The following is a 26,615-nucleotide window of genomic DNA, read 5'->3' on the forward strand; positions in this document are numbered from 1 at the left end:
TTCTTGTGCTTCGGAAGCGCGACAGACTTGCCGAGATTTAAAATAGAACATATTTATACGTTTTTGGGAGAAAATTAGTTAATATTGAGGCACTTACTCGCTAATACTAGCACACATTGAGTTCCTGCACATTATGTTTCCCAACATCTGACAATTATGGTAGATTTTAAACATAGAAGGGCCAAAACATCCCTAATAAAACTTAAAACTGCACTAAAAAAAAACTAGCCATCAGAGGGTGCTAGAACTGCACAAATGTAAATCAACCTGACTTTTTTTTTTTATACAGATGAGTAGCTTTTAAATATCGTGAACATGACAACGACAATATTATGGCAGTTTTAATATCACGATATCACAATATTGCCATTATCGTTACATCCCTAGTTTTCAGGACTGAAAAAAAATCCGTTAATTAAAGCATTTCTGTTTTGTTTTGTTCTTAATGACAAAATCCAATAAATGAGTAAATGCCTGTTGACTATTTTTTTTTTTTTTAATGAATAACATTATTTGTCATTTGCCTTGTCTCAACACACACACACAAAAAAGAATGCAAGTTCCTCATGGTAGGCGCTGCAAACGACGCCCCTCGTGTATAATTGTCTTGCCGGGAGTGTGTGTGCGCGCACAGCCATTGTTGCATGCTTCCTGTTGTTCAGGTTGGTCTCGTGTGCACTTGTGGGACAGGGGTCACCGCTCCCCCGCCACGCTGTGCGCTCTTCCTCTGCCCGCCACTTGCTATTTTTAAAGTGTCCTATCACAACACGTTGAGCGCATGTCGGGCAGAGAAGCGGAGGTGAAAAAAAAGAGAGGACGCTTTGGGTTCATGTCGACCCCGTCGACAACAAATAACACCTTGTGATTTATTTTATTTTTTTGTGACGGGCAAGAAGGTCTCCCATGTGTGGCAGCGGACTCGAAAGACCAAGTCGGGTCTTGACTCGTGCTTGTCGCTCAACTAAAGCTAAAAGCAACTAAAAGCTGCAAAAACGTACCACAAAAATCAAGCTGCGTTTCATATATAGCTGTCAAAATTAAATTGATTCATCGACAAAGGCCATTCTATTCTATTTTATTAGTTACACTATTTACTTTGAGATGCGAATTTATCAAATATCAAATCATATATCCCCATTGAAATGAATGAAAATGCCATTTATACATCCGGTAACCCCCCCAGAAAAAAAAATAAAAATTGAACCAGTACTTTATTTAAAAACATACTATAAAATAGCATACTTTATAAAAAAAGAAAAAGAAGAAAAAATACCATCGTGACATAATTAAATAATGTAAGTTATTATTCATTTTTTGTCACTTTTTTTTTGCTCAAAGAGATACTTCACTTATTTAGCCCATTTTAGCAATAAAAAGTGAATATTTTGTCTATAATTAATTTGATACTTTCATTATTTTGCACATACAAACAGTACCTTTAAAAACACATTTTGCAACTTGCTGTCGACTGAAAATGACATCACAAGGGCTCAGGTAACCAATCACAGCTCAGCTGTTTTCGAGGTTTGGTTATGTGACATTCACAAGCTGAGCTGTGATTGGTTAGTTGAGCCCTAGTGATATCATTTTCAGTTGACAGCAAGTTGCAAAATGTGTTTTTAAAGGTTCTAATCGCACATGAAAAATAATGAAAATTTATTATAGGCAAAATATGAATGTTTGACTGCCAAAAATGGCTATATAAGTAAATTTCAATGGACACTGTACTGGTGTGCATGCTTTGGCCACCTGGGGGCAGTATAATACAGACATAAGGAAATACGTATATCGAGCGGGTCAAAACTCAGTGAGTCACAGTCATATTAGTCAATCTTCACAGAGGATAAAGAATTTATGCTTGTGATTATTGCTATATTATCTATGTGTTGCTCCATCATTTGTGTTCAAAATGCCACAACACAGCTATGTTAGCCCGACTATAATTTATGAGGCTTAATTCCAATGTCTTCACTTAACATCAGGAGATAATTAGCTGGTTGAATCAATTAGCCAATTAACAGACTATGTCTGACACCCGCCTGGCTTTTAAACCCATCCACATTCAGTGACCCATAGATAAGAGTTTGGCCAACTCGGTTTCAGCAGGGTAACAAGATGGCGCCCATGTCATGTGACCAGCAGGTGACCAATCACAGCGTTAGTACTCCATGCTGAAATGTAGAAATTCTTTACAAATCAAAATTGAAAATATACTTTTTTATTTAAATTAAAATAATATTATACAAGATTAGACAAATTTTAAATATCACACTTTAAAGAATTTTAACAGATAAAAAAAAAAATCAGCTAATAGTAAAATAAATAAATAAATAAATAAAATGAAAGCCAAAAAATTACAAATTTAAATGAATTATAAAGCAGAGAAGAAAGAGACTATTAGATTAAAAATATATATATTGGGTGTACCCCGCCTACTTCCCGAAGCCATCTGGTATTGGCATAGTACTCTATGCTGTGATTGGTCAACTGCTGGTCACATGGCATATGGACGCCATCTTGTTACCCTGCTAAAACCGAGTTAGCCAAACTCTTATCTCTAGCTCTGTGTACATTAATGCAAGGATGGTGACCCCAAATGGGCACACACAATACCTGCGACTCACATGCATACATTTGGGCATGTACTATGCATGAAGCTTTAAAATATATATAAATGGATTTTCTCTATTGCAGGGGTGGTCTTGAAGTTGAAATGTAGTTCAAGCATGTTGGTGTGGTAAAAAATAGTCTTTTTTTTATGATCTCTCTATATCACAGACTTTCACATATTGTGAGTGGTTCTGGATAAACAGGGGTCACTGTATTTCTATTTCTATTGCTATGGGAGAAATGGCTTGTAAATCTGAATAAGAACAATAAGAATAATAACCCAGTATGCAGTACGCATGTCTTGCCAGCAAAAGGTCCTCAGTGAACCTTTGCTACGTTTTTGAACAGCGTGAGGAAACCACAACGTCCATCGGGGCATTTAACGGCTCTCCCGCTGTGCTTCCGCCATGCAAACCCATGGGAAGAAATGAGTCACAAATGAACAAAAAAAAAAAAAACTCTTTAAGACACCACTCCCTGCTGAAAGTGACTCTGTAGTCGGAAGATGCTCACAAGAAAACATTTCACGACAAAGAATCCAAAACGGCAATGAGTGTACCACTGGTACATTATTGTCACGACGCATTTCCTGTCTGGACTGACGTCATAACTACGTCACCATTGAGCAACATCACATATGACTAACAGAACGACACAAACACATAAAATAGTTACATCTATGGCTTATTTTTTTAGAAAGTACCTGCTCAGGTGAGTCCTGCCAGTGTCCGTGGCTGAAAGTAGGGACACATTAAAAACGTTTGAATGTGAACATGAATCTACTCGTCGGAACACTACAAAGGCTTTTATGAAGGGGATGCTGGTTATCCTAAACACGAAGGGGAAAGGAGCAAACTTAGGTCACAGAGAGGACAGCAACGTTTTCATAGCGTCACAAGCTTCACTTTGTTTTGACGTGTGCGGCTAAAGTGGCTAGCGGCTTAAAAGCCAACTAGTGTAGTTAGCGGCTAAGCTTGCAGGGAACTCAAAAGTATATTAGGGGCGGACTCGGGGTAAGATGTCATTCCAAGACGTCAAACCACACACACAAAAAAAAAACTCAACTCACCCACTGGAGCCTCCTTCTGTCTAGTCGAGCGTCTTCCGTTGGCACCTTTGTCGAACCTTCCGCTCCCACCGCTCTTCTTGCTCGACGCCATGTCCACTCGCTGTTGTTGACTCGCCAACACCACCGCTGCCGCCTCTCCAGCGAGCAAGTCGTCGCCCCTACCTGCCTCGCGGGGCGCCGAGGCTCCGCCCAGCAAGTCTCGCTTTAGCCAATGGGAGTGGCGCGTCTCGGCAAGGCAGCCAATCAGAATCTGTGCGTTGCTTGGACCCGTCCCATGGCGTCACAGAACGTTAAAATACCAACGTAAACATGCAATGAGGAGAAAAAAAAACATGCAATGAAAATGCATTTATACTTTAACTGTAAAACAATTTTTAAAAAGTACATAGCCTAAGAAGAGCTAAAAATATTCATGTCTACATAAAGAAAATACATTTATACTTTATAAAACAATTTAAAAAGCACAGGTCCTAATACTAGATATAAATATGAATGTATACACAACCAAAATATATTTATACTTCAGAAAACAAATTTAAAGTATAGATTTTAATCAAGAGTACTGTGTGTACACGCAGTGAATATACATGCTTTTTTTTTTAATTTAAACAAATAACCACATTTTAAAAAGTACAATGAAATTAGCTTTAAATAATGAAAAGAACCCCGCGACCCTTGTGAGGAATAAGCGGTCAAGAAAATGGATGGATGGATGAATGAAAAGAAATTCTTTACAAATCAAAATAAAATGTAAAAAAAATGTACTTTTTATTTTGATTAAAATGAGCTTAAAATGAAACGCATTGTAAATATCACATTTTAAAAGTCATCACCGTGCAATTCTTAAAACAAACCCAAAACCTCAGGGAAGCCCCCAATAGTTGAGTAATATTTGCTTACATATTTAGTATAACTCACAGAAGAGTTGAAAAAACTATTGTTGCATTTTAATTTCATGTACAAGTGAGTTGTCTTTACAAGCAGATTCAAGACTATGTTGGATACAAAAAGCCATGCATGCAGTAACGAATCTTTGAACTTGCAGACATGACACACTAAACAAAGACTTCTCTTTCTGCCCCCCACCCCCCAAACCCCCCTTAATTTAGTTTCTTCCGTTCCATTCATGGGTTTTCCAGCTGGATTTCCTCCTGCTCGTTGGCAACCAGATCCTGATAGAGGCTCATTGCCTTGTCACAGTCGTTCAGATCGAGACCCTGGGGATGAAAGTTACCACAAGTCACCAATAATTATGACAAAAACACGGATGTCGCTCGCCCGCACCTGATAGATGTTCTCCTCTTCCCTCGTCGCCTTCTTCTGCTCAAGGGCATGGAGCTGCTTTGACTGAGAGAAAGGGGAGAAAGTCATTTTGGTCAATTTGATGCTTTGTCTGCTGGAACTTTTTCCATGTTGTGCCGCTAATTTGTTAGCAAAAAAAAAAAAAAAAAAAAAAGACCTTGCAGAGGAGCGTGGCCGAAGGCACCAAGACGCACAGGAGAAGTAAGAAGCCCTCGGCCATCAGGATGTTATCTTTGGTCTTTTCGCTGAGGTTTATCGTCTTCTTCAGCGGCTCTGCATGCACACACACAGATTCAAAGCAAATTTAAAGTCCAACTTTCAGCATTGATCCTGACTTTGCCTCTTAAAACTCCCAAAATACGTTTTTTTTTTTTTTTTTAATGTTTTAAGTGTCCCAAAGACGTATTTATTTGTTTTTCTTTTCTTTTTCTATGCTAGAGCATATAGAAGTCTTTGATGCAGCCTCTCAACTGCAGAGAATAGGTGATAAAAAAATGGTAGTAATTCCAAAGATGGCCAGCAGTTGGCAGCAGAGTATAAGAGATCAACCAGGGCGATGATGAAAACAAGCTGTTTCCCCACAATCCTAAGCAGATTTGTGAATAATGATGAAACTTAGCTATATTCTAATGCTAATTGCTGCAAAACAGAAAGAGATATAAATATACTTTTTTTTTCCCTAATGAAAGAAGAGATTCGAATCTTTCTTTTGATATGTTCCTTTTTCCTAGCAATAGAACACAATATTCTGTGGGGCTTGCAAAATCCCTCAAAATCCAGTAAAACAGCCGGGAGTGGCTTCTGTGAAAATGGCTGGGAGTGAATGAGTTAAGAATTTATTAAACTTTTCATGTCGGTGCAGTTTACACAAAATGGTGGCAACTGAAAATAAGGATGGAAAAAAAATCTGGTTCAACTTCATCACTCCTTTCCGTGCTGGTGTCGATTATTCGAAACAACGGCACGGAATAATGTCAAAAAAACGTATTTATTCACAATAACATAACAGGAAAAATGCAAAACAGTTAAAGGTGAAATCATTCCTCATGTCTCAACTTCGTACCACTACAATTCGTAGAGAACATTGACGTAGAAAACTTAAAAAAAAAAAGGAAAATACTAGCTCATATTTGTACCTGCATTCCGTATCAGAACAGCAACACAATAACGCGACAAAAAATGCCAACTTTTTGCATCAGTGTCACGAGAAACAGACTCCCAAGATTTACTTCAACTTGCTTGATTACACAAGTGAACCATTTGGAATCTCAAACATAAATGGACAATCGGACTGTTAGGTAAGTGTTATCGCATAATCCCCCGCCGTAGGTTCTTTCACATCAGCAGCTAATAAGATTAGCACAAAAAGAATCTGCGTTTTCACCGTGGGAAGGGCCCGCACTTATCGGCAATGAGCAAGGGCCATTTTAAACGGGATCCTTGTCGAGTGCAGATTAGCTAGACAAGCAAATAAAGATGCTAACACTGACACGACAACGCGGAGTGACTTTAACAGGATTTATGGCTTACGAGGTGTTAGCACCGCTCAGCGTGCGCTTGACTCCCGCGTTTGCACGCCACCTGTGACCTTACTCGGAGATGGCTTGAATGCTAACATGCTAACATATGTCAAGATAGCAAATAGCGCTTAGAGAGCGCTAACTAAGCTTGGACCGATCATCGTAGTATACGCCAGGGTTATTATAGTTTTGGAATTTTTCATTTGAGTTACGTTTTGATTATTTAGTTAGTTTGAATTAATTTTCAGGGTGGTTCTGCTAGTTTGTATTAGTTTTAGATATTTAACCAATTCAAACCCCAAAACATATAAATACATTTAATACTTTGTCCGTCACTCCCAAAACCGTATTTCCATGTTTTTTTTCTTTTATGCTAGCTAGAGCATATAGAAGGCTTTGATACAGCAGTTCTTACAAAAACAGCCACCAGGTGGCAGCAGTGTATAAGAGGTCAGCCATGTTGCAACAAGCTCTTTTTGCTATCGTTTTCACCAGAAATATGAATAATGATGAAACTTAGCTATATTCTAATGTTAAGTGATGCAAAACGGAAACAAATACAAATAAATTTTTTTTTTCCTGGTGAAAGAAGAGACTAATATTTCTTTTGGTAGGTTCCATGTTTTTGTAGCAATAGAACACTATATGTATACATTACGTATTAATTAATAAATGTTTCGTTCTAGTTTTGTTTTAGTTAGTTTCAGTATTAGTTTTTTTTTTTTTTTAAATGTGTATTATTTGTGCGCAATATTTAAAAAACACCATGGGAGCGACGTCATCTGAAGGTTCATATCAAAATAAATTACTTAAAATCACATTTAAAATCATCCCCACAGGCTCATGCATTGAATTAATTACCAAAGATTAAAATTAAGGACATTTTTGCTATAATCATAGTTAGTTTTAGTTTGTTTTGTAAACATATAGTTTGTTAGTTTTCATTTTTTTTTATTTTTTTTTTTAAAAAGCATTTTCGTTTTTACTTTATTTTGTTAACGAAACTGTTTTTTGAATTTTAGTTATAGTTTTTTTCATTCGTTTTAGTTAACTAAAATATCCTTGGTATAGGCATTAATAATCACGACCAAAAATCTACATTATAAAATGAACCTACAGCCGTCGCAGTCAAATTCAGCAAAAACTAGAGTGACTTGAAATACTTCCTGTTTTCATTCTTCTGTCAAACAAAATAGTATGCCACCATCTTGTGGTCACCAGTGGAATTACACCCAAAATAAATGGGAGGCAGAACAAAAACAAAGAACACGGTTTTCTGCTTGCTTACCGTAGACCTGCAGGTAGGTACCGGGCGTGAATACGCCGGCGTCGTTGAACCAACACCTGTACAGGCCCGAGTCGGCCACCTTCACCTCAGCAAAGGTCAGGGTCCCGCAGGTGACCCCGCCGCGCATCCTGTAACCCGAGCTAACCTGGTCTGATGCGCGGACCGGAACCGGGACGGCGGTGCCGTTGGCCGGCTGGTTGTGCACGAACCAGGTGGTTCGGAGGGAGGCCGCGCCGGTCCGGTAGCAGCACTCCAGCGCAGCCCGTTGAGACAAATGGACCCTCAGCCAAGGTCTGTCCACCTCCAAGGACACCTTCATGCCGCTGGAGACCACTACACGCACAAAGTACACTTAACACTCATAAATCGCAAATACACGTTTCCCACAGGTAGTAGTAACTTTTATGATCTCAGAGATAATAAAACTCTTCAGAGATGCTATAAAAAGGAGAGTGTGATACTAAAAGAAAATATCAATCAATAATATAACAACCACACAGTATACTGTATTAGGGATGGGCAAACGTTGGCCTCAAAAGCCGCATTTGGGTTAAAATGGAAAAAACAAATGAAAAAGATTCACTCTGATTTTTTATTTTTATTTTTGTGTGTATTATGTAAGAATACAATTATAGTATGAACCAATTATTTGTGACAAACAGCATTATGTATTCAATAAAAGTTTCTTTTATTCTACATTCACATTTAATCACCACTACCATTTTATTTATTAATTTTTGCATATGTTCAAAATGTTATTGGTCAGACTTACCTGCTATGCAGCTGATGATCAAAATGCTACAGCAGACTATGACCATCTTGCTTATGAAAGATCTTCCTGGACAAATAACAACTGCCTGTTGTTGTAACAAAAATAACGCGTCTTGTTGTTCTGTCAGGATTTACGCTTCAATGAGCGATGACGTATTTGCATAAAAAGTCCCAGCTGCGTAGCACGTATCGTCAAAAAAGGGATCAGAATGGAAACACTACAACTATTCTAACTTAACAACGCTAACAGCTAGCATGTTAACAACTTGTGGCGACCATGTTGTAAATTTGGGGGACATCTCATGCCTGAAATGTATACGTTCTCCAACGCTAATATGCTAACAGTTGGTGGGCTAGAATATAGCAAACCAATTCACAATAAGGATTTTACACAAGGCCCTTTAGTTGGGTTATATTTCAAATGTGAACTGAAAAACATAGTATGCTAGTGAACCGGTTAAATGCTTAAAAAACAAAAAAACAAAAACAAAAAACTTTAGCATTTAAAGCAAAATAGCAACATAACATGAGTAAACACAGCACTTAAGTAGATCGAGGAACATTTTACATTGTTCCTTCAGTCACGATAACATGCTAACAGTAACACGCTAGCATTTGCTAATAGAAGCGGTAACATGCTAACAGTAACACGCTAGCAGTTGCTAATAGAAGCGATAACATGCTAACAGTTAGACGCTAGCAGTTGCTAATTGAAGCAATAACAGTAACACACTAGCAGTTGCTATACTAACATATAGCAAGTGATAGCCTCTCAATTCAATTTTAGCTTGTACATTGGTATTCCTTCATTGATATTGTGAATTTGTGACTTCAATACAATTATGCTTTTATGCTAACAAAGAGAAGCGAGCGCGCCCACAGAGACCATGATGACATTTTCTGCTAGTAGCGTGTCATTTTCAAAGCCTGGTGTGCTTTTCACGTTAAGTTTGCTTCCATTATCAAAAGATTAAAGCTGTGGTTTTGACCTTGTGTGTTCACAATGATTAAATTCTCGTTTCCAATATGAAAAAATTGCTCAAGCAGCATTCTGGAACAGATTGTGTTCATTAGAGCTTCCAACAACTCCAACTTTGTTGAAAGCAAATCTTTATCTGCTGAGTCATTAAAAACAAACAAACTGCTGACTCATAAGTCCTTGGTATAAAACAGTGGGAAAAAAAAGGAGACATGCTTATTTCCCCAATTTATTAAAAAACAAAACAACGTACCACATTTGTTGTCCTTAAAGTTTACATCCTTTAAACAGCCTCAATAAAATCAAAACCCAAAATACACAGTATACTTCTTGCATAGTCATCACTTAGAAGAGAGAAAGAGAGAGAAAAAAAAACAACTATGTTACATTCTGTAAATATAATACAAGCTCTAAGTTTTTATTGTTTGGCCAATTCCAATGCGGTACTTTAAAGAAATAGCAGTTGATTATTATGTGAAGGCCCCCCGCCCCATCTAATATTACAAGAATAGTTTATAGAACATTTTTCTACCTCAAGTGTCTATTTTTGACACATTCAAATGCAATTCATGTCCTATGGTAAAAGGTGCCAACCAAGCGTCACCATTTGCCGGCAAAACCGATTTTATATTGGCCAACTTTTCCGCAAATACACACGGAAAAAAAAAGAAAAAAAAAAGAGGGCTGTCTTTTTCTGTTTTTTTTAATCAAATCATTTTTGGCACCAGTGCAACAAAATCAAATGTTTGCTACGTGATGGCAGTGGTTGCTATGCAACAACAAGGCCACAATGTTTCGACTTTAGTGAGCGTTTCTCTCCACTGGCTGCCGGAATTGTCTGTCACGTACGTACTCACTCCACTAATTCAACTTTGCATTGAAGCAGGCACACGTGGAAAGTCATTAAATGAAATAATAGAGCGTCATTTTTTGCCTCTTTGGTCCTGCGCTGCTTAAGATATAAAATAATCCGCCATCAAAGCAAACGCTGTTCACGACTCGCGTCAGTCAAAAGTGGGCGACAAAGTGCAGCAGCGCCGGGCCCCTCCACTTTTACACCTGCGGATTTTCCTTATTCTCACAAATAGTGACCTTTATTTTATTTTTTTACTCAACTGCAGATGGGTCAGGCTTTTATTTTGATATTTTTGGAATTATTATATTTCCATTCATTATATTTAATAACAGGGATATAACGATAGACAATATCGTGATATCGCTATATTAAAACTGCCACAATATACCGTCGTTATCATGTCATGGTATTAAAAGCAGCACATCTGTTTCATTTGTGCAGTTATAGCACCCTCTGGTGGCCATTTTTTTAAGTGCAGTTTAATTTTCACCTTCATGTTTAGGCCCTCCTATGTTTAAAATCGCCGGTAATCGTCAGATGAAGAGGCACGTAATATGCTTGTGAAGCGAGTCACGATGTGGAGGAACTCAATGTGTGCGTAATAATAATATTAAGTGTTATTCAAGATTGTAGGTTGTTTATTTGCAGTGCTGTAATGTACAAAAACACAACATTGTGGGTTTTTTTTTTTTAGTATGAGCTCAATTTTATTTTATTTTATTTTTACAATATTGTGACCTCTTTTTGTATCGCCAACGTCCTCCACAACATCGTGATAATTGTCATATTGTGACCTTCATATCGTATCGTGATATTTGGATATCATTACATCCCTATTTCATACGTCAATTGAGGCATTCATTTTTCAGATGTGGATAAATCTAATCACCACATTTTGTATTACTACAGAGATAAGAAACTCTGAACTTTTAATTGCTATGTTTTCTTCAGAAGGTGCTGCTGTTTTGGTGAGCAGCAGCATTGAAATGCATGTATTTTTCGTCAGCGACTAGTGGCAATCGTCACATTTCATAAGCAGTTGATATCAGTCTGTCTTACTGGAAGTGTTGGCCACTATTTGAGAAAATATGGCATCGACAACAATTTCCTACAATACTCTCTAACATTTTCCACGGTTACTATGACAATAATCATCGACTTGCATCAGCTTCGCTTGAACCAAACTCGTGACTCCGTTCCATTTTGTTCTACGTTCTACGTCAGCCTTCACGTCTACACTGCCGGTCGTGGACCCAGCGCTGCCTCGCGTCCACTTGGAGTAAACCCAAAAGCCCCCAAAAAGGAATAAATAACAGTCAACACAAAGAAAAAGAAAATCTCCATTATTAACAACTTGTTGGGCGATACGATTCCTAAAGACAGCGACGACGTCCGTTACGACAAGAAGCTTGAAACAACCTCACACTTGCGCACGCGCCTTTTCCTCGCCATCATTTTTCAACTATAAGAATAAAACCTTTCCGTTGTGCTTTGGCAAAGAAATAACACCGTGTCGTTGATAGCGGTGTTTTAAAAATGGCTTCCTAAGGCAACTTTGCATCATTTTGGCTATTATGTGACGTTTGATTCCTTCAGCTGTGCACGTGTGCGGAGCAGCAAAAAAAGTATTGATTGTGTAGCTTTTTTGTTTTTTGGCACCTGTCTGCAAATACACACTTTTTTTTTTTTTGGTTCTTTCAAATCCTTGCTTTCTTTTGTTACACGCATTCAACGCTACGCTAGGCAGCAGAACGCTATATGTAACGCAGCGCAATGCTAGGCAAGGCTCGCTAGAATGCGAATGTTACGCAACTCAACGTAACGCTACGTAGCGCTACATGACATGGCATCCCCAAACTCACGCATTCCACAGCAGTGGCCGCCAAAAGCCATTTTCCTCCCCCTTTTGTTCATCCTCCAGCAAATATCCAGGACCCGTCCGAGTGTTGTCGTAGCAACGGGAAGGTTTGTGGACGTTTCCGGAAAAGCTTCTTTGCACTCCAAACCAGTACCAGTACAAAAAACAAAAAAAACAAAAAATACCTGAACAAAAAAAAACACAAAAACAAAACAAAACACAAGGATTCATTAAATGTTACACGGGAGCAGCTGTTCTACATTTACCAGCCAATAATTTAAATGCACAATTGGGAAATTGAGGGGTAAAAAAAAATATCGAAATTTGATTGACAATATTATAGCATGAAGGAATCAGTAATTAATGTGGTTTCCAAGTGGATCTCTGAGGTACAAGTCAGATGGCGTGGGAAGAAAGGAACAATTTCCTCACGTGCCCTTCTTACCTGCCAAAATTATACAAATAAAATGGTAATAAAACTGAATGTTAAAAAATGTCACTCAAAAATGTAATATAAAAAGTAATATAAATGGAAATGAAAGCAATAAATATATGAAAAACAAAATTTAAATAAAATAAATGAGAATAAATATAATTAAGATATCAATCAATAAATTACAAACATGCTCTCATATTTATTTATTTCATGTCGCCGACAATGTCAGCATGAAATGGGGAAGGAAATGTTATTCAAATGAGGGGGCGGTCCTAAGTGTGTCTTAGGTTGAACTATTTATCTATTGGTTGATCAGTTATTTCCAGTTATATTATTATTTTTGTGTGTAATTTTTGGATGGTATTTTTATGTTCATTTTTATTTTTTCCTTTTTTTTTTTTTTTTTTGGCAGTTTGGTGTACCCAACCCAAAGCAGGCTACTTCCTGTTTGTTTTGGCAAGCTTGTAAAATAAAAATCAAAATATTTAAAAAATTTTATGCAAAAATTAAATACAAAAAAATAATATAAATGGAAATGAAAACAAGAAATATATGAAAAAAATATATAAAAATAAATGTGTGAATAAACAATTCTAGTTACGGTATATATTTTATATATTAATATTATAATTATCAATCAAATTACAAAACTCTGCTCTCATATTTATTTCATATTGCAGACAATGTCAGCATGAAATGCGCAAGGAAATGTTATTCAAATGAGTGGGATGGTCCTAAGTGTGTCTGAGGTTGAACTATTTATCTATTGGTTGATCAATTATTTCCATTTATATTATTATTTTTTGGATTTAATTTTTGAATGATATTTTTCACTTTTATTATTTGTTTTATTTTGGCGTAACCTACTTCACACCCAAACAAGGCTACTTCCTGTTTGTGTTGGCTCGCTTATGCGTTGTTGTCGTCACTACCTTTCGACTTGTTCGTCTCACCTAATGTCCAGCAGGTGGCGTGACGGCGTCTTAGACAAAATGGCCGCCTTCCAATGAGAACTTGGACAGCGCCTCCTGTAGCCTGTGATGTTCCTCTTCTATAGTCTACAAGATACACAAACGCAAGAGCTCCTTACTTAGCGCTCATCCTTACTAAAACGCTATTCTCCTCGCCAAATCACCTGGAGTCTCTTGATTTGCTGCTCCAGGCTGAGGAGCCCCCGGCACACTTGCGCCATCCTGTGCGGGGACAAGACCAACTTGGCCGTGTCCGAGGGGAGGCTCTCCGCGTCCCCCTTGGCGCCCACGATTTCCTTCTCCTCCTCGGCCGCCGTCTGGCCTTCGTCTAAGGAAGTCCAGGTTCAATTAGCTCAACGCTCAAATCAGATACTGCAGTTCTCAAAATGTTAAGTATCACCATCAGGACAAACATCAAAATATAATAGTGTGGTGTGGATTAACTTGTTATTCCGGTTTTACAGAGTACTATTTTTTGGTAATCAAAAAATCCCATTCATTTTCATTGGTTAATTTAAAAATGACTTGCGACACAAGCGTCGAGTCAAACTTGCATCTCAAGGCACCGGCAAGTACCTGTTGACTGACAACTGTCCATCTCTAGATCGGGCTCCTCCCCGTTTTCTCCGTCCTCCGACAGGCTGATGCTCCCCACCAGCAGCCTCTTCAGCAGCATGACTGTGACAAGACGAGGAGCAGGGGGGAGGAGCTTGATAAGTGATGACATCACGGGCCACGCGGGAGGACGGCGGCTCACCTTGGTCCAGAGCGCTGGCGGCCATCATCTCCTGATCGCTGTTGGAGTGTCCCAGCAGGTCGAAGCCTTTGTCGGACAGGAAGTCGATCAGAGAGTGCCGCGGATCCGACGACTTGTCGTCGCTCAGGCCGTCCTTATCGCGATCTGCGCACGCACGCACATTTCAGCTGTGAGTCAACTAGCAAACGATGCTAATGAGCATGGATTTGTCAATCGGTGTCTCACCGCCGCTACTCTTCAACCCGCCATTTTCCGTGGGGCTCTGAGTGGCGCTCAGCCTGAGACACACACACATCTTCAGAAGATGGATACACACACGCAAACACGGACACAAGTACACACTCACCTCGCTCCGCTTCCAGGAGGGAGGTTGATCCTCATGGGCGCTCCGCTCTTCTTCAGATCATCCACGACTGACTTGATCACATTCGTCCACCTGTACACACGCAATATAGAAGATGTATGATAAAAGAAGAAACGGCAAGAAAAATGTCACCTGTTGAACCTGAAAAGAAAGAAAGAAAAAAAAAAAAAAGCACTCACAGTTTCCTCTCGGCCACCGACTGAGCCACCAGCTCGTAGATCTGCGCACCGCTGTCCCACGTGAAGATCACGTAGAAGGCCTTCACGTCTACAAGCAAGTCACCAACGTCAGCGACTTACGAGTCAAGATTGCAAAAAATGTACGTTCTCCTTAAAGGGATACTTTACTTATTTAGCCATTTTTGGGAGTCAAACATTAATATTTTGCCTACAATAAATGTGATATTTTCATTATTTTTCACGTACAAACCAATCACAATTTCATAACCAATCACAGCTCAGCTTGTGAATGTCACATGACCAAACCTAGAAAACAGGTGAGCTGTGATTGGTTACCGGAGCCCTTGTGATGTCATTTTCAGTTGACAGCAAGTAACAAAATGTGTTCTTAAAGGTACTATTTGTATGTGAAAAATAATGAAAATATCAAATTAATTATGGACAAAATATAACTTTTTATTGCTATAATGGGCTAATTGAAGTATCCCTTTAACTGTTTCAAGAAAAGAAAATATTGAGCAGGGTTTTCAAATAAAAAAAATAATTTAATTAAAAACATTGTCCACTTTCTAACAATGTTTATTTCTTCTGCTTTATATATACACATTTACAGTGTATGCGTGTGCGTGACTAACCGGTGGCCACCTCCCGCAGGAAGACCGAGTCGAGCTTGATGATGGGGCTGAGCATCTGCTTGCCCTCCTGCACGGCGATGATGCTCTTGCTCTGGCACTTGAGCACCATCTTGTCGTCCTGCCTCTGCAGGAGCACCAGCAGGTCGCCCAGCAGCACGCACTGCACCTCTGGCGGCGACAACGCGCGCTGATTGGACCATCATCAGCCTTTTGCTTAAGTCAGAAAAGTGCGTTACTTACCGACCGTCTTTTCCTTGGTGACCTTCCACGTGAGGGGGCCTTCATACAGCATAATCTTCTGGGTCAGGTCAATGTTCTAATAAAAAATAAAAATAAAAAGATGGAGACATCTCTGCTGCCCACATCAACCTCTGAAAATATCACAAGCTAAAATTTTGCATTTTATGGACGAATAAATAAACATGCACCTTATATTCCGTGTAGAGCTCATTACTGGGCTTGAGGCCTGACGTGTCCAATCGCCGCTGGTAGTCCTTGAGCGTCTGCACAATCGAGTTAGGGCGTAAATCTCAACTTGAGGGCCGACGAGCGGGTCGGTAACGGCGTTGAGGTTCTCACCAGAAAGTTCTCCATCACTTTGACCTCCTCGTTGACGTGGTTGAGGATCTTTCGGCAGCACTCGGCGCTCTGATGGATGCGCACCTTCTCGCCGGGATGCTCTGCCACACACGACGGCCACATTCAACTTATAATGTTCAGTAGCCCTTGCTTATCAATGCTAATTTTGGTTAGCTCATCTATGGCGTTATGCATTATGTGTTAGCATTAAGCGAGCAGACTTTCAAACTAATGTAGTGTTTTGTTAGCTCATCTATGGCGTTTTGCATTGTGTGTTAGAATTGCGCTAGCAGACTTTCAAACTAAAGTAATGTAGTGTTTTGTTAGCTCATCTATGGCGTTTTGCATTGTGTGTTAGCATTAAGCTAGCAGACTTTCAAGCTAAAGTAATGTAGTGTATTGTTAGCTCATATTAGGCGTTTTGCATTGTGAGTTAGCATTAAGCTAGCAGACTGTCAAACTAGTGTTTTGTTAGCTCATCTATGGCGTTTTGCATTGTGTGTTAGCATTTCGCTAGCAGATTTTCTAACTAAAGTAATGTCGTGTTTTGTTAGCTCATCTATGTCGTTTTGCATTGTGTTAGCATTAAGCTAGCAGAGGTTCATACTAGAAAAATGTAGTTTGCTTAAATACATGTGTCATCCTTTGCTCAAAATTTACAGTAGTTTGTCACACACCTGTGTTCTTGGCGATGTTCTCCAGCAGCAGCGGATATTTCGTGAGCCTCTGCATCTCGATGGGAATGATGTCCTTCAGCTGCAGCCTCCGACATTGCGGCTTGCTCTCCGCCTCCTGTCGTCACCGCGGCAGCGTTTTCAGCGTCACCACTCCCCAAGATGGCCGTCGGCGGCCCGTCGCGCTCGCTAACGTGCGCCGTACCTGGATGAAGGCGTTGAAGCGAGCCTCCTTCTTCTGCCTGCTCTTGATCTGGTCCAGGGCCCACGACTGGTGACTGCAGAAGCGGGCCGTCAGCTTCTGGAACCATTCCCCTTCCGTGCCCTCAAACTGAAATGCAATTAAAAAAAACTTTTTTTTTAAAAATCTACATTTCGAGTAGAAGAAATATCCATTTGACTGCATGTCAAATTAAAAGGTTGGAAAGAGGGAACAAAACAAAAAGTGAAATCTGACTCTGTTGAGGACGGTGGTGCTGATGGATTTGACGATGAAGTTGTCCTCCAGACGAAGTTTCTTCAGGTTCTCGTAGAAGTTATCTGGACAAAAGAGGACAGGAGCGCTTTCAACTCAAAACGTTTTGGCGTCGGTTTCTTCTTCTTCCTCCCAAAATACAGTAAAAGGGCTCACAGTGCATTTCGATGATCTCATCCAGGTTGGGGAAGATGGCGGTCAGCTCGGTGGCGGTGAGCAGCTCCTCTCGCTCCAGAGGCTTGGAAAAGACCATCTGAAGGACGCTCAGCATGCGCACGTGGGCGTGCTCCGTGGCAAACAACTCTACGTTGAAGAAATTCATCGAAGAAACATGAATCGTTCCTGTCAAAATGACGGCAAAAGGACGACGAACCGCGGCGATCGCAGATGTTCGCTGTCGCGTCACGTTCTCACCGTTGATGACCTCCTGCCTCTTGGTCTCCTTCTTGCTGAGGGCGGAGAGCGCCTCCGGGGAGGCCAGCTCCCTCCAGTTGGGCGGGTCCTGCTCGAACTCCAGCAGGCGCGGCTCCATCTCCTCGGGCTGGGGGGTGGGGCTGGCGGGCGACGAGCCCGAGCCGTCCGAAACCGCCGTCGATATTCCTTCGTTGCTGGACCAGAACGTGTCACAAGTCAGACTTTTTGCACACAAGGTTACAATACGCTTTTTTTTTTCTTTAAATTTTAAACAATTTCCAATTAACAAGTTTTTTTTCTTCTAATTATTTAGAAACATTTTCAACATGTCACCTGACAAAATTTCACTTTTTTTTTTTTTTCTTCCTCTTCTATCTAACCAAAATAGTTTGTTGAAATATTTTAACCTTTGTTTTTCCTTTTAAATTTCTTGCAAACCTTTTTCATTTTCATTTTACATATCAGAAAGATTGTCAAACTTATTAAAACTTCAATCACAAAAAACATCCAATGTTCAAATTATTTTAAAATAATAATAATAAAAAACAATTAAAAATTATTTTTTATTGCATTCCCAAATTTTCTGAAACATTTTAATTTTTTGTATTTTTTTAAAGCAATAAATAAATAAAAAGATAAAAAACAAATACATTTTCAAATGGACTTTTGGCGCTGTTTAAGCAAAATAAATAAATAAATGAATGAATAAATAAAATTACAATATTTGCCATATATTTGACTTTTTTTTGTCTGTCAAATAATTGTGTAATTTTCAGTATCCGGTTTTCGTTTTACGCTACCACAGTGGTTAACTTTTCCTTATGCTTGTATGACAGTTACAAAAGGTTAAATGTTAAAACTCTACCTAATAAATGAATTCAATTAAAGGTTTTGTTAGTTTCAGGACGTGTAACCTACAAATGCTATAAATATATCATAATAAAAACATGTTCAATCATAGATTTGCATTCTGGGCGGAGCAAATGAATGATACTTATTTGAATGCAGGCTCGTGTCCATCCCTGCTGTGCAATCTTACAAATGGGGGCCGAAAGGCGGCTGCAGGTCCACGTCGCTACGAGAGCGCGACTGTTTGGCCCGGGAAGAGCCGCGACGCCGTGAAGCCTGGCGGTCCACGCGAGCGCTGGCGCTACGCGCGACCTTCTTACTGCGGGTGATGAGGGGGAGGGAGTGGACGCAAGTGGACGGGAAAAAGACGTGGAACAAGGACAGCAAAAAATGTGGACGGGAGAGGGGAAAGTACATGAAAATAATTCAATAAGGTGGAAAGACGTTTGAATTGTTTGAAAAGAAAGAAGGATGAAGTAGATGAGAAGACAATATAGACAGAAGGAAAAAAGGATACGACAGAGAAATGAAAAAATATGCATGATGTTAGACAATCACACGTAACATCTAGGTGAGGTTTCATACTGGCCTTGTCCAATGAAATGCATGCATCTCCAAATGATTGATGAATGAATCATCACATTACTTTTTTTTGTTTATTTTATGAGAAAAAAAAACAATTTAATTATAATTTTTAAACAAAAAAAATACATAAAAATCCACCCCCTGTTTTGATCCCAGATTTCTGAGATAGTTTGAGTGCTTTACTTTTATTATCTATCAAAATTTTGAAATTTTTGTCTTAGAAAATGTAAACATTTAAAATATTTATTAGAGTGGACATGCACAAATTTGTGGATTGGATAGTCTTGCGTTATCACCCGCATGAACTATTTCTTGCCACAGCTCTTATTCATATTTTTTTAAAAGGTCCCCTGCGTATTTTTTTCTCTTAATAAAAGCATTTTTTTTTTTCCATTCTTTTGTCATGGCAATCCCCAAAAAAAAAAAAAAAACCGGAATCAATTTTTAACTCATTTGCTCCTAATAACTTAATATTTTTAGTGTCCCAAAGACGTATTTCTACGTTATTCATTTTTTTTTTGGGGGGGGGGGGTATGCTAGAGCATACAGAAGGCTTTGATGCAGCCTCTCAACTGCAAAGAATGGTTGCAGAAATGGTTATTACACAAACGGCCAGCAGGTGGCAGCAGAGTAAAGGAGATCAACCAGGGCCATGTTAAAAAAAAAGCAAAATTACTTATAATGTTAAATATAATTGTGAAGATTAATGAAACATAGCTCTATTATAATGCTAATTGCTGCAAAACAGAAACCGATAAAGAAAATAAAAAAAAAATCCTGATGAAAGAAGAGACTTTAATCTTTCTTTTGATGGGTTCCATGTTTTTATAGCACTAAAACACAATATTCTGTGGGCCTTGCAAAAATCAGTCAAAATCCAGTAAAACAGTCGCGAGCGAACGGGATTGCTTCTGTGAAAATGGCTGGGAGCAAGTGAGTTAATTGTTTTTTTGTTTAGATTCTGAAAATTCCCCTGAAATTTAAGTGATTTAAAAAAAATAAAAAAAAAGTAAAATATTTGGAGCATAACCACAAAATTTGGGGTGATACATGCTTTTCAATGGATGCGCCGATATGCCTAAACCAAGATCCAAATCTTGCAGAGTAACATTTCCGTTCCAAATAGCGTGCAAAATGCAAGTGCAAACAAAATGAACATCGACTAGCAATAGTCCATCCAGTTGGACCCAATAAGTCAAGTCAGGGAATCAATACTTAACTCGTGCTTTTGCTACTCGCTTTGTTTGTGCGTGTGGTGCATGTGTGCATGTGGTGTGCATGTGAAGCATTGGCCGCGCCTCAGTCAAAGGTGCCCACCTTGTCTTGCGTCTGTGAAAACACGGGACACCACAACGTTAACACCTCAGCGATGCACACTTACGACAAGACCCGACTCCACGCGGCGCTTCAGCGCAAACACGGCCTGCTGGCACCACACGCAAACACACACGCGACGGAGACGAGCGCGACACAAATGCAGACGGCGCCGCGTGCGCCTGGCCGGACATGCAGACATCGTCAACAGGCAAACAAAATAAGCAGACGACAACGAACACAAAAAACGGATCTCATACTTCACTGAGCCTCTTATTGAAATAACAGTCATCGAGGTACAATTTTTCCTATTAATTACAACATATTTTCATAATGTAATACAGGCATTAACATGAATAGCAAAAATATGCCCCACCCCCAAAATTGTTGAAACAGTGTTACTATAAATATATGTGATTTGCTACTAGAAAATTTGCATGATTTTTTAAAACTCTTCCGTCAAAAAAACCCCCCAAAAAAACCTCACTTATCTGTTTTTAGTTAAAAATTGTCCAAAAAATATATGTATACTATTATTATGATTATTTTAATTTTAGGCCAACCTCAAAAATGTGGCCTAAACACAATGGTGTCCAAACAATGGCATGGGGGCCATTTGGGCCCTCCGTCTACTTCTTAGCAGCCCGCGGCATATACTAAAAATAACTTGACATTGCCTGTAAGAAAAAAACAAATCAAAAACAAAATGGTGGGGGTCAGCAGTGTTTGAAATGTAGCTGTCAAAAAAGTACCACTAAACTTCAAGTATGGTTGTTTTGGTTCTGAGTGTGGAGATGGGATTCAACTTCTGCTCAGTGAAGGGGCAGATATATTTTAGTGGGATAAATTAGCGGGCCACCCCAAAACCTTAAAAAAAATAAAATAAATAATCCTCAAGTATTTGCCTTATCACCTTTATGAGAAAGTCGTAATTTAGCAGTGTTGCTATGCTAAAATAACCTATGATTTGAGTCCAAATCCAAGAACCAGACCCCTAAAACTGTAACAATTCCTGGCAACATTGCACTTCTGTGCTGAACAGGATCACAAACGATGCGAAGAAGGCGACAAAAGTGCAGATTCAAACATTAGGAAAAGACAAGATGACAAAAGAGAATCGAAGGAATGAAGAAAAGGAGAGGAAAAGATGGAAGGGACACGGGGACGTGCTATGTTTTTTTCAATGGAGGGAGCAGGCAACGACTCCAGGATTGTTTTTCTTTCCCGGGGCTAAAGGGGAGCTTGATCAATATATGGGGGGCTGAGAAAATTATATTTATAAATATATTTGAGAATATCAAATAACATGCTGGTGGAGGGTTTTCTGATGGTTTCTATAGCACCCCCTAGCCCCGGTGTAGCGCCATCCCTGGGAGAAAGCATGGCAACAAGCTAGCACACAGCAGGGACAGACATCCTCAGCCTGAGGACCAAAATGCATTTCGCTTTGGATTCACGTTCCATCCTCACCTGTCCTTCTCCAGGTTCTCCTCCGCGGGGGCGTCGCTGATCACGAAGGGCTCCCCGACGCCGAGGGAGCCCCCCGGTCCCACGGGGGACACGTCGGCCCATTCGGACAAGATGAGCGGCTCCAGGCGATTGCTGGGGAGGCCTGCAATGTTGCAAATCATCGATTCAACGTTTTCAAAGCGAAAGTCAACTTAAATATAATTTAATTCCCACATTGTACTGCATAATCTGTTTGTATATTAGGGCTATCAGTCGATTGCAATTTTTATTTGTAATTAATTGCATGATTTCCACAGTTAACTTAAAATTAGTCATAAATGAATCACACCTTAAAAGGGATACTTGGAGCCATTTTCAGCAGTAAGAAGTTAATATTTTGTCTAGTTCTACTTGCAGTCGACTGATGATGACATCGCCTGTGCTAAGGAAGTAGGTAACGACCAATCATGGCTCAGTTTACTGACCAAACCCAGAAAACAGGTGAGCCACGATTGGCCATTACCTACTTCCTCAGCACAGGTGATGTTGTCATCATCAGTCGACAGCAAGTAGAAAAATTACTTTTAAAATGTATTAATTGTACATGAAAAATAATGAAGTTATCAAAAATCCCACTCACCATCCGAGTGCAGCACCTCGGGGCTGTTGCTCAAGCTGGCGTTGCTGCCCGATCCGTCCGTGATCTCCACCGAAGGCAAGGCGCCGGAGCCGCCGCCGGTGCCGGACCCCGGCTTCCTGCTGGGGAGGGCGGGCGTCGACGGGTCGGTGAAGGATCCTCGGATGGGTGTCGGACCTTTACGCTCCTGACTCCCTTTGTCCCTGTCCGCTAGAATACGGCAGAAGAGGGCCAAGTCAGGACGTTTTAGAGAGATGGCGGATAAACAGCAACAATTTAAAAAAAAAAAAAAAAAAACACATCAACATGCACCTTGTTTAGTGAAAACGATGACACGGGACGGTGGGGTTAGTTTGGTTTGGGGGTGTGCGACTCAATCTACAACCAACCAACCAAACACTCAATCAAGTGAACAAAAACCTCCTAGTGTGATTGGGGACATGCATACATGCTAGTGGGGCCATTAGTAGGGTCCGAACTATTGTCTACAGTGAACCCCCAGTTCATTGTTTGTGCCCCCACTTTATGCTGATTTTTAAGCTTTTTATTCCCCCCCTCTGTATGCAAGTCTGAGTTTAGCGTTGTCATAAAGAAACACATTTTCCATCTATTTTAATTTCAGTTAGCCTGTCTGTAGCTTTTCACTTTGCGAGCATTCTGAAAGTGGACTTTTGTTAGACGAAATTATGTTTAAACGGGGGAAAATAGTTCTGCAAATATGTTCTATATGGCATTCTGATTAATATTGTACTTGTGGAATTAAGAACGAAGCAGAACAGTTTTCATCCATCTTAGGCAGCTGCCATTTTGGCCTGACGTCTATCGCCCTCTACTGTTGACTGAAATTGACAACGCACCTGCGAAAATCACAGCTCGCCAGTTTTCTGGCTCTGCTCACGTGATGCTCACAATGCGAGCTATTTCCCACAGAACTCCGAGTTGCCCGTTAAATATCAAAGATTCAATTATTTTATGGTATAAATGTTGTGTTTTATTAACTACAAGTGTGTTTTAACAAGTTTAAGTATGTTTGAGTACAAAAGGGTGTGGGAGGGGTAAAACTACATTGTACAAAGAAATCATGTCGCTATCACGGGTGGTTCTGTAACGTATCCCCCTGTGATAAACGGGGGTTCACTGTACAGATAAAGCGGGGTAGTGGGAGCGAGCACTCGGGGCGACTTGTACCTTCGGCTTCCATTTTAGGTTTGACCTCAGCTGTAACAGGAGAGAAACGGTCATTGACGGAACTGAACGGTTTACTAACGGGGGCCGTTGGCCGAGTCGCTACTACGTACGGTTGCCCGCGATCCAGCTGGGGATCCCGGGGAAGCCGCCCCTGGGCTTGGTCTTCGTGGACTCGTCCTTCTTGTTCTGAGGAAAGAGGACGCAATTAGAAGGAAACGGAAGGACACGAATCGTGATGGACGAAAAAGTTGCCGGCCTGCTGTTACCTTGACAAGCTTACTGCGGAAGAAGCCTCCTCGGGACTTCTTGCTGTCCACCGCCCTGGTCTTCACGCCGAGGTGCTTCATGAAGTAGGTCACTGCCGTAAAGATAGACTGGCTACAAAACATACATTTCAAGCAGTTAACACCGGATCTGGATTGATAGGTTAGATGGATGGATGGGTTGACAATTGGATGGATGGATGGATGGATGGAAATTGGGTAGATTGATGGATGGTGGATGATTGGATGGATGGATGTTAGATATCTGACTGGATGTTAGATTGATGAATGGATGGCTGGATGTTAGATGGATCCGCAATTGGATGGATGGATGGATGGATGGATGGATGGCAAATGGGTAGATTGATGGATGGTGGATGAATGGATGGCCGGATATTAGATGGATGGATGATGTTGGATGGATGTTAGATGGATGCCAATTGAGTGGATTGATGGATGGTGGATGTTTAGATGGATGGTTGGATAGATTGCTGGATGTTAGTTGGATGGATGGATGGATGGATAGATGCATGTTAGATGGCTGGCAGGACGGCTGGATGTTGGATGAATGGATGGCTGGATGTTAGATGGATGGATGGTGGACGACTGGCTGGATGGTTGGATGTTAGATGACTGGCTGATGTTGGATGGATGTTAGATGGCTGCTGGATGTTAGATGAATGGATGTTGGATGGATGGATGGCAATTGGCTGGATTGGTGGATGGATGATGGATAAATGGGTGGTTAATGTGTTGCTGGTTGGACAGTGGATAGTTTAAAATGATGCTGGATGGATGTATTGGATGTTTTAAAGAGTAGATGGATTGATGCATAGGGTTGGTGGATTGATGGTGTGGTGGGTGGGAGGTGGAGAGGTTAATGTATGGATGGAATGGAGATGGAATTGACTGAGTGGATGGACGGATGGGTGTATGAATGGCTGTGTACATGGATGGATGTCGATATTGGATGAATTCATCCCATTAGGGAAATTTTACCATTACCATTTGAGTAGCAGGCGTTTATTAGGGGTAAGGTGTTTTCCTGAGTGAACACCTTCATTTTTTTTTTTTTTTTTTGTAGTCCTGCATTTTACTTTCATTTGAATATATACTGCACATTTTACATTCATTTTACATTCGTTGTTTTGATTTTTGTGTACCGGTGTCCACATCTGCTCATTGTGTGGTTGCATCATTGGGTGGTGCAACAGATGTGATGACGTTGATCAAAAGATGCGAGGGGGAGAGACAAAACGATGAAATTGGAGAAATTGGGAGTGTCCGCAAACAATAAAATCACTTTTGTCTCGCATAAAATAGTTCAGCAGCTTTTTTGTTAACTTGCAAAATATATTCCGATTGTATTACATCTACAACATGCATGTTTGAAAGAACTTTTTTTTTTTTTGAGTGTGCTTTTTGTTATCATTTTACCTTGAAAATTATCCCCACAAAACAACAATGCACTTGATGAAAAAAAAATCACATTCAACTCACCATTTTTCCTCATCCGAGACGATGGTGGGTCTGAAAAGTGAAGAAAAATGAAAATTCATTGAGGGACTAAAAGACATTTTTTTTTTTTTTTTTTTTTTTAAATAAGACTCACCTCTTGCTTTTAAGTAGCATATTTCCTCTCTCGTGTGCGACTGATTAATAGCAACAAGATTTGTGTTTTGGGCCGGTGGAAGCGAAAGTGACCACGATCCAAATCAAAGCGAACTGTCGTGTTATTTTGGTCACAGCTCAAGCTATTGAACATATTCTAAGTACAAAAAGGGGAAAAAAAAAAAAAAAGAAAAAAGAAAAAAAAAAAATCAAAAAAGTGACCAAAGCGTGCAAAGCTGCACTGCAATCTGATGTACGAATGCAAAAAAAGTAAAACTTCAAATGACAAAAAAAAAAAAAAAAAAAAATCAGCAAAACTTGCAATGAAACAAAAGTGGAGTAAGTACGCGTCTCCTGGAAGTTTTGTGAGGTCGGAATGCTGCGGAGTGAGCGGAAAGGCTATTTAAGCGTTTCTTTTTGTCTGTCTGATGCAACAGGCATGCAAGACAGCGGAAACACGACACTCGTGTCTTGTTGTCAACTCAAAGTGGGGGGGGGACGAACTTTTCCTTGGGATTTCCCTGCCCAAGCCAATCAAAATGGTGGTGGTTGTCGCCGGGAGGCGGGAGAAAGGGTGAGCGGGTGCAAGCGTGCGGGACGACACAGACAAAACGTGCTTGTCAGATCAGACAACTGTTTGATTGTCGATTGTTGATTTGAGGAGAAATAGTACAATGATTGACTTGGAAAGACGTTCACATGGGGGCGAAGGGGGGCGGGGCTTGGCTCTGTTTTGCATTGAAATGATGAAGTAGGTCAACGATGCGTTAAAACGCCACTTTCATCCTTTATTATTATTATTGTGGGAATTCTGAAAGCATTCCCACATATGTTGTTTCTAACCTTTATTTTATTAATATTATTATTATAGCATTTTATTCTCCTCACTTTTTTGGCATCAATCTCCCACATAATATTTCCGATTTACACCATTCAAATTTCAACTTTGCAACTGCTTTACACGTAATTTATCTTTCTATTT

The 26,615-nt window shown here is 40.0% G+C and overlaps 3 protein-coding genes across 9 annotated transcripts in view; all 3 read right to left on the minus strand.

The window, feature by feature from the left end:
* Positions 1 to 3,895, minus strand: part of lipeb (lipase, hormone-sensitive b) — a 31,466-nt gene extending 27,571 nt beyond the window's left edge. Inside the window, exons 1-2 of one of the 3 annotated variants that reach the window (XM_077527801.1) lie at positions 3,680 to 3,895; positions 3,314 to 3,344 (exon numbers count right to left, since the gene is read on the minus strand). In XM_077527801.1, coding sequence (XP_077383927.1) covers positions 3,314 to 3,344; positions 3,680 to 3,770 — 122 coding nt within the window. In that variant the 5' untranslated portion in view covers positions 3,771 to 3,895. Of the gene's footprint in view, positions 1 to 3,313; positions 3,345 to 3,679 lie in introns of those variants that run through there. The other 2 variants (XM_077527802.1, XM_077527800.1) reach the window with 2 other exon arrangements.
* Positions 3,896 to 4,423: 528 nt separating this feature from the next.
* On the minus strand, positions 4,424 to 9,046 carry cd79a (CD79a molecule, immunoglobulin-associated alpha). Its single transcript, XM_077526290.1, has 5 exons — positions 8,562 to 9,046; positions 7,790 to 8,122; positions 5,139 to 5,254; positions 4,964 to 5,026; positions 4,424 to 4,896 (listed from the first exon to the last, which is right to left on the minus strand). Exons 1-5 carry the CDS (start codon positions 8,605 to 8,607, stop codon positions 4,804 to 4,806), a joined length of 651 nt encoding a protein of 216 aa, XP_077382416.1. The 5' UTR covers positions 8,608 to 9,046; the 3' UTR covers positions 4,424 to 4,803.
* A 677-nt stretch (positions 9,047 to 9,723) lies between these two features.
* The window catches only part of arhgef1 (Rho guanine nucleotide exchange factor (GEF) 1), a 39,045-nt gene continuing 22,153 nt past the window's right edge, over positions 9,724 to 26,615 (minus strand). For 2 of the 5 annotated variants that reach the window (XM_077526284.1, XM_077526289.1), the window contains 25 exons: positions 25,523 to 25,552; positions 24,026 to 24,137; positions 23,870 to 23,945; positions 23,760 to 23,789; positions 22,575 to 22,781; positions 21,956 to 22,097; positions 20,489 to 20,500; positions 18,777 to 18,905; positions 17,738 to 17,931; positions 17,480 to 17,626; positions 17,306 to 17,388; positions 17,054 to 17,179; positions 16,852 to 16,966; positions 16,175 to 16,275; positions 16,024 to 16,098; positions 15,836 to 15,911; positions 15,596 to 15,763; positions 14,961 to 15,048; positions 14,764 to 14,853; positions 14,643 to 14,695; positions 14,418 to 14,561; positions 14,237 to 14,338; positions 13,825 to 13,988; positions 13,643 to 13,747; positions 9,724 to 12,438 (listed from right to left, as the gene is read on the minus strand). In XM_077526284.1, the coding sequence (XP_077382410.1) occupies positions 13,673 to 13,747; positions 13,825 to 13,988; positions 14,237 to 14,338; positions 14,418 to 14,561; positions 14,643 to 14,695; positions 14,764 to 14,853; positions 14,961 to 15,048; positions 15,596 to 15,763; positions 15,836 to 15,911; positions 16,024 to 16,098; positions 16,175 to 16,275; positions 16,852 to 16,966; positions 17,054 to 17,179; positions 17,306 to 17,388; positions 17,480 to 17,626; positions 17,738 to 17,931; positions 18,777 to 18,905; positions 20,489 to 20,500; positions 21,956 to 22,097; positions 22,575 to 22,781; positions 23,760 to 23,789; positions 23,870 to 23,945; positions 24,026 to 24,137; positions 25,523 to 25,552 (2,539 nt within the window). In that variant the 3' untranslated portion in view covers positions 9,724 to 12,438; positions 13,643 to 13,672. Of the gene's footprint in view, positions 12,699 to 13,642; positions 13,748 to 13,824; positions 13,989 to 14,236; positions 14,339 to 14,417; positions 14,562 to 14,642; positions 14,696 to 14,763; positions 14,854 to 14,960; positions 15,049 to 15,595; positions 15,764 to 15,835; positions 15,912 to 16,023; positions 16,099 to 16,174; positions 16,276 to 16,851; positions 16,967 to 17,053; positions 17,180 to 17,305; positions 17,389 to 17,479; positions 17,627 to 17,737; positions 17,932 to 18,776; positions 18,906 to 20,488; positions 20,501 to 21,955; positions 22,098 to 22,574; positions 22,782 to 23,759; positions 23,790 to 23,869; positions 23,946 to 24,025; positions 24,138 to 25,522; positions 25,553 to 26,615 lie in introns of all 5 variants that reach the window. The other 3 variants (XM_077526285.1, XM_077526287.1, XM_077526288.1) reach the window with 3 other exon arrangements.

The sequence above is a fragment of the Festucalex cinctus genome, chromosome 7 (assembly GCF_051991245.1).
Source record: "Festucalex cinctus isolate MCC-2025b chromosome 7, RoL_Fcin_1.0, whole genome shotgun sequence".
Lineage (NCBI taxonomy): Eukaryota > Metazoa > Chordata > Actinopteri > Syngnathiformes > Syngnathidae > Festucalex > Festucalex cinctus.